General features: G+C 40.8%; 1 protein-coding gene across 1 annotated transcript in view; it reads left to right on the top strand.

Moving 5' to 3' along the window:
* Positions 1-3,249, top strand: part of LOC104123299 (guanine nucleotide exchange factor DBS) — a 148,961-nt gene that overhangs the window by 65,727 nt on the left and 79,985 nt on the right. Inside the window, exon 15 of the mRNA XM_009635536.2 lies at positions 1,188-1,276. Coding sequence (XP_009633831.1) covers positions 1,188-1,276 — 89 coding nt within the window. The remainder of the gene's footprint in view (positions 1-1,187; positions 1,277-3,249) is intronic.

Raw genomic sequence — 3,249 nt, 5'->3', positions numbered from 1 at the left:
ACATCTAGTTACCATCAGGAACACACGGCTGGTCTCACATTTGTCTGAACTCACAGAACATGACTCTAGAGTGACTCTTGTTCTCACCAGTCATGCAGGTAACCAGTTGCATTCCCCCCACGTAGTTACATGCAACAACATGGTACGGGCTTTACAAAAACATCCATTCATTCATTTTTACATCTTTCCAAGACTACAGTGCAAATTACGCACCCTCTCCTTCCCATACCCATTGTTGCTATAAAACTTGCATTTTTTTTTTGTAACAGTTCAGGTGAGGATAGTTTATTAATGGATTCCATCATCATCACCAACCAGCTAAATGATTTAGCTGTATGGAATATAAGACAGGCCACTGCTTTTTCCCCCAGAATCGGCCCTTAAAAATGGAAGTGCTGAGGAACTTAAAGACTTCACTGTTTAGATATTGGCTTGGATTAATTGCAAACTCAGCAGCTGAGTTGTTTTACTGAATTTGCAGATTGCCTTTGAGTAAGCCCAGGTGCTTCTAAAGCTGCAGGCAAAAGGCGGAAGAGCCTGCTTAAAACTTGCCTGGAGCATACCTGAAGTACTCCCACTCTGCAAGACTGGACAAAGAAGTAGGTTGATGTTTATCAGAGTATTACATAAAAAGCTCCAGTCCATTTCAAGTGCAGGACAGCCCTTGCACGTGTATGCAGCGCTCGGTGTCTGAGGGTAGGCGCTGTCTTACCGTAACGCTGCGACTAGCACAAAGATGCTTCTCGGAGGCACGAGACTGATGCCCTAGGCTCCTCCATATGGCACCGTACAAAGAACTCTGAAAGTGTGAAGTCTTTGGGTTGGCTTCAGGCAGGAAACAAAGCAAAAAAAAAAAAAAATAGTATTTCAGAGTCTAAGGAACAGACTGTTATGCCTGTAATTATTCAGGTAAGGAGGTAATGCACCTTCTGTGGTGGCAGAACATAAAGACTTTGTGTGGAGTCAAGAAGGCCTCCCATGCCAAAACTGAGCAAGGAAGTAGAAAAATAGAGAGGAGGTAGTCTTGGTTTACAACCTGCACATCTAGATTTCAACTATTTTAACTTGTCCAGTGACTTACTAGACTAGGCAGGATCTAGTTTTTGTTCTTTTAAAGAGCTAAAGTTCTCTAAATAAAAGCATCAGCAATTAACTATTTTCACTTTTAATGTGTCCTTTTTGCTCAGATTGAAGTGATGCATGAAGCTAGTCAAGGAGGATCTAGCAGAGTCCTGGTGATGAGTGAAAGCGATGAGAACTTGTCAACAAGGAGGAGGTAAGGCTGCACGCATGACCCAGTATCAGTATTTTGTTTTTAGAATGCAAGTAACTGCATTTATTGTACATCTTCTACAACTTCTTCGAAGTTCACCAACGCTAACAAATAATTAGACACAATCAAGTCACTGAAACGCTTCCAGCCCCGCACTCATGCAGTCTATCAGCTGGAAAAGCAGGATTTATCTTCTGGCTTGGGTTGGAGGCTTGGGTGTTTTTTTGCAGTTTTTTATCTTAGAAGCACTAATTACATGACATGAGAAAATAAGTCATTAGAATAAGCCTTGCATTTATTTACAAAAAAAGCATCATCTCATTGTGTTCAGGATCATCTCATTACGTTCAGGGTGTTTGTGACTATATGGACCTGAGAAGCTTCTGGTTTTTTAAATGCAAGCAATGATCTTTTCTCCCTTTCTGCAAAGTCTTGAGAAAGAGATTACTAGTGATGTATTCAAAACCACCAAATACTTAAGTCATCCAGGTACCAAGCAAGCCCAGTTTAATTGGTTGAACTGCACTGTTTCTAGGCCAAAGGAAGCAATGTAAAAAGAAACACACACCACCACCCCCCCCCCCAAAAAATCCCAGCCACCAAACCCAAAGCACACGCAACAGAACCCACTCTGCACAAGCCAAACCCCACAATCCTGACTTCACTTCCCTTGTTCCCTTCTTCAGTGTGATTTAGGTAATTTACCCTTATGTTATGTCTCACACCTGCAGACACTGAAGTTACTTAATGCAAAAGACTACATTTCTAAACCCGCTCTCTCGATACATTATGCTGATGAGTTGGAGAGACATGCACAAATTTCACATTACTGTCTGAATTTAATCACACCCTATGAAAATACTATGACTGGTCTCCAAAGCATCAGCTCGCTCTCAAAAGGTGCAAAGTCTGAGCTGAACTAGAGCTCACAGAGATAGATACACATCTCGGGGGGGTGACTGCCCAAAGAGAACACACAGATTTGGAGTTAACATTAACAACACGTTAAGCCTCTAATATCTGGCAGTTTTACGCAACTTTAGACCTGGAAGCTTGCTAAACAAATTTCTAAGCTGTCTCTGTTCCTGGGAACACCAACTTTGTTCCACAAAAGGTTTGGTTCAAGGTAGAATAGAAAGGGAGCCGGGCAAGGGGGAAGCAGCGTGGAGCCCTCTCGTAAGAGGGAACTTGGCATTTAAAAGCATCAGAGCTGAGCCTGTCAGTTACAAAAAAGCAACGAGAGAGATTGTTTATTCAAAACAGATTTTACAAAACAATTGTCTTTTTGTGGTACAGAGCAAAGTTGAAGTTTAAGAATAAATATTGAATACTCCGTATAAAAATTAGTAGTATCAAAGGGAAACTGATGCAAACCAAACAAACAGGTAAAAACAATTTTAGCATTAAATATGCTGTGCAACAATGTCACACTCTTAACGAGGAGTGACCATTCAGGCTGGTACAGTTTTATTTGTAGAAGTAAAACCTGGCAGCCCTGCATTGGAGCACTGAGACTATTGTTAAAGAAGGTTCCAGATAAAGGAGTACAAATCTTAAGTCAGTGTTGAGAACCAGAAAATATGAAGTCTTCTAGCGTCTCCGTTTTGGAAAGGAGTGCCTTCATGCTTTCCTCTTTGTTCAACAAGCAACTTCACCGCAGCAAAAGAAAACGCATGCTACAAACATCAAGGCCCTTTTAAGATTAAGAAACAATCCAAACAAAACTCAAACCAGCTGTAAAACAAAGCATTTTCAATGGTCAAAAGTGACTTTCAGATAACGGCAAACTACATTTAAGCAGCGCTTTACATGTTAGCTAGGTCGTTATCCTACAGAAGTTTAAGCTACTTAAAACTTACTTTACCTTTGCTTGTATGGTGAATACAATAAATCCCAACACATAGTTATGCTGGAAAAAATTGTAGCCTCGATACTACGTTTTAGTTGCACACTGCATATTGAAGACCATCTTTCCC

The sequence above is a fragment of the Egretta garzetta genome, unplaced genomic scaffold (assembly GCF_000687185.1).
Source record: "Egretta garzetta isolate BGI_Z169 unplaced genomic scaffold, ASM68718v1 scaffold663, whole genome shotgun sequence".
Lineage (NCBI taxonomy): Eukaryota > Metazoa > Chordata > Aves > Pelecaniformes > Ardeidae > Egretta > Egretta garzetta.
Note: the sequence above shows the minus strand (reverse complement) of the source record. Positions and strands in the feature narration are given on the sequence as shown.